Raw genomic sequence first — 1,933 nt, 5'->3', positions numbered from 1 at the left:
ATAAGAGGGCATTTAACAGGTTTCTCATATTTCTTACAATATGAGTGTGAACTAATAAACTATCATTTTTTCATACAGAAACAAATTGAAAGTAGTATCATTTTCATAAACATGTTATTTTACAGACAAAGACATCTTTAAGACTCTCTTACATATATATAGATTTATATATATACACACCTTTTGCGTTATTGGACATAGATATACACTCGAAAGAATCAAACCCAAGCAGCTAAAGAAGAAACATAGAGCATTTACCACACACAGAAGTATGCATTATATACTTCATAAATAAAATATTCTATGCGCTTGTTGCACATTCACGAGGGATTCCCTGTGGGAACCTCTTACGGTCCGTACAATAGTTGTAGATCATGTAATTCTTCTGAACCCATCTGAGTCTAGCTTGGCTAGTTGCATCCATTTGTTGAGTGTACCAACTAGAGCTTGGGCTACAAGACGATCTTCCGTTGATGTGAACACACCCGTCGATCTTAATGTTCCTGTAAGAAGCCATGAACGGAGCTTTGGACCAATCCGTTTTAACCAGACCACCTCTTGTTGCCCAGTCGTCTGCGTTCCATAGACTCGCGTACATCCTCATCGGCTTGCTCTTTGGAAACAAAACACCGATTGACTCTGAGTTTTTAAACTCTCTAATTGGTGTATCATCGACTGTCAATCTGAGCAAAAGAAAAAAAAAGACAAAACAGATTAGGGATCATTAAAGAGGTTTAAACCCTAATTAGGGTTTTTAATTGACTTTACTTGTGAAGCAAGAAATGTGAAATTTTTGACTTTACATGATTCTTTGAGGGTTCCAGAGGATTGAGTAAGTGTGGAAGTTCGCTGTTGGGTCGAACCAGAGATAGAACTGTTGCTCTTTGTCACCTTTACCTTGAGTGTAAACATTAGTGTGTAAAGTATAAGGATCTCCACTCATATTACCCAAGAACTCAAAATCAATCTCATCCCAAGTCGATCCTTCAGATTTCAGCTGCAAATATAAAGAAAACACACTTTAGCTATCAAGATAATTAACTTTTGTAATAGCATGTTTAACTGTTTGACTGTTCTTTTATAATCTAATAATTAAAATGGATGGATTTAACGAAAAAATGTAATAATTATCGAACCATATGTCATGAAAAGTCCATGTTGAGTAACTTACGTAGAAAGTTGTGACGGTTCCTGCTGAGTTACCAGGAACAAGCTTAATCTGCATATCGATCTTTCCAAACAAGTACTCTGTTTTGGATTGAAAACCAGAACCAGAGGACTTATCTAAGGAGAGAGTAAGAAGCTGCCCATTGTTGAGTATCTTCCCACGGCCGTTTCCCCAAGCTACGTTGACGTCGCTGTTGAAATCAGCGGCGGAGAATGAAAAGGCCGCCACGAGAAAGGCTGTGAAGAGGAATATTTTGAAAGGAGACATTATTGTGTGTACGTGTGGGTGTGTGTTATTGAGTTTGGTGAGGAATGTGAGGAAGAGAGAAGAAGGAAGAGAGCTATATATAGTGGAAGGAGGAGAAGAGATTAATGAAATAAATAAACGAGACGAGAGAGTGGGTGAACAAAAGGAAGCTAATGTTAAGACATTGCATGCAAGATGTTTACAGCTGGAGTGTCGAGTACTTCCATCATTTGGTAAACAGATAAATTTGGAAACCTTAATTAGAAATGTGAGTTATATTAATTCATATACATAGGCGTAGTGTTAGAAATTTGTTGTTTCAGTTCTTTTGTATTTAAGAATTTTTTGAAGGTTGCTACTGAAAACTGTCTACAATACTAAAATTGATGCGGATAAAAGAAACGATGTAAATCAAAGAAATCAATCTTAAAACTATAGAGTATTTTGAGAAATATATAAAATATAAATTTATATATGTTTTTTTAGTTCTTCTAATAGATGCTAGTCTAAAACTTTCCC

The 1,933-nt window shown here is 35.9% G+C and overlaps 1 protein-coding gene across 1 annotated transcript; it reads right to left on the bottom strand.

The window, feature by feature from the left end:
- Positions 1 to 83: 83 nt before the first annotated feature.
- Positions 84 to 1,496, bottom strand: LOC130503425 (xyloglucan endotransglucosylase/hydrolase protein 24). The gene is made up of 3 exons (XM_056998045.1): positions 1,172 to 1,496; positions 804 to 997; positions 84 to 683 (listed from the first exon to the last, which is right to left on the bottom strand). Exons 1-3 carry the CDS (start codon positions 1,433 to 1,435, stop codon positions 302 to 304), a joined length of 840 nt encoding a protein of 279 aa, XP_056854025.1. The 5' UTR covers positions 1,436 to 1,496; the 3' UTR covers positions 84 to 301.
- Between the last annotated feature and the right edge of the window lie 437 nt (positions 1,497 to 1,933).

The sequence above is a fragment of the Raphanus sativus genome, unplaced genomic scaffold (genome assembly GCF_000801105.2).
Source record: "Raphanus sativus cultivar WK10039 unplaced genomic scaffold, ASM80110v3 Scaffold0951, whole genome shotgun sequence".
Lineage (NCBI taxonomy): Eukaryota > Viridiplantae > Streptophyta > Magnoliopsida > Brassicales > Brassicaceae > Raphanus > Raphanus sativus.
This window is presented reverse-complemented; position numbering and strand designations above follow the sequence as displayed.

Excerpts from the sequence above, each read along its gene's own strand:
- LOC130503425 (XM_056998045.1), bottom strand. The coding sequence starts at position 1,435 with ATGTCTCCTTTCAAAATATTCCTCTTCACAGCCTTTCTCGTGGCGGCC. Across the intron at positions 998-1,171 it reads GAACCGTCACAACTTTCTAC|CTGAAATCTGAAGGATCGAC; the intron begins GTAAGTTACTCA and ends TTATATTTGCAG. Across the intron at positions 684-803 it reads TGGAACCCTCAAAGAATCAT|ATTGACAGTCGATGATACAC; the intron begins GTAAAGTCAAAA and ends TCTTTTGCTCAG.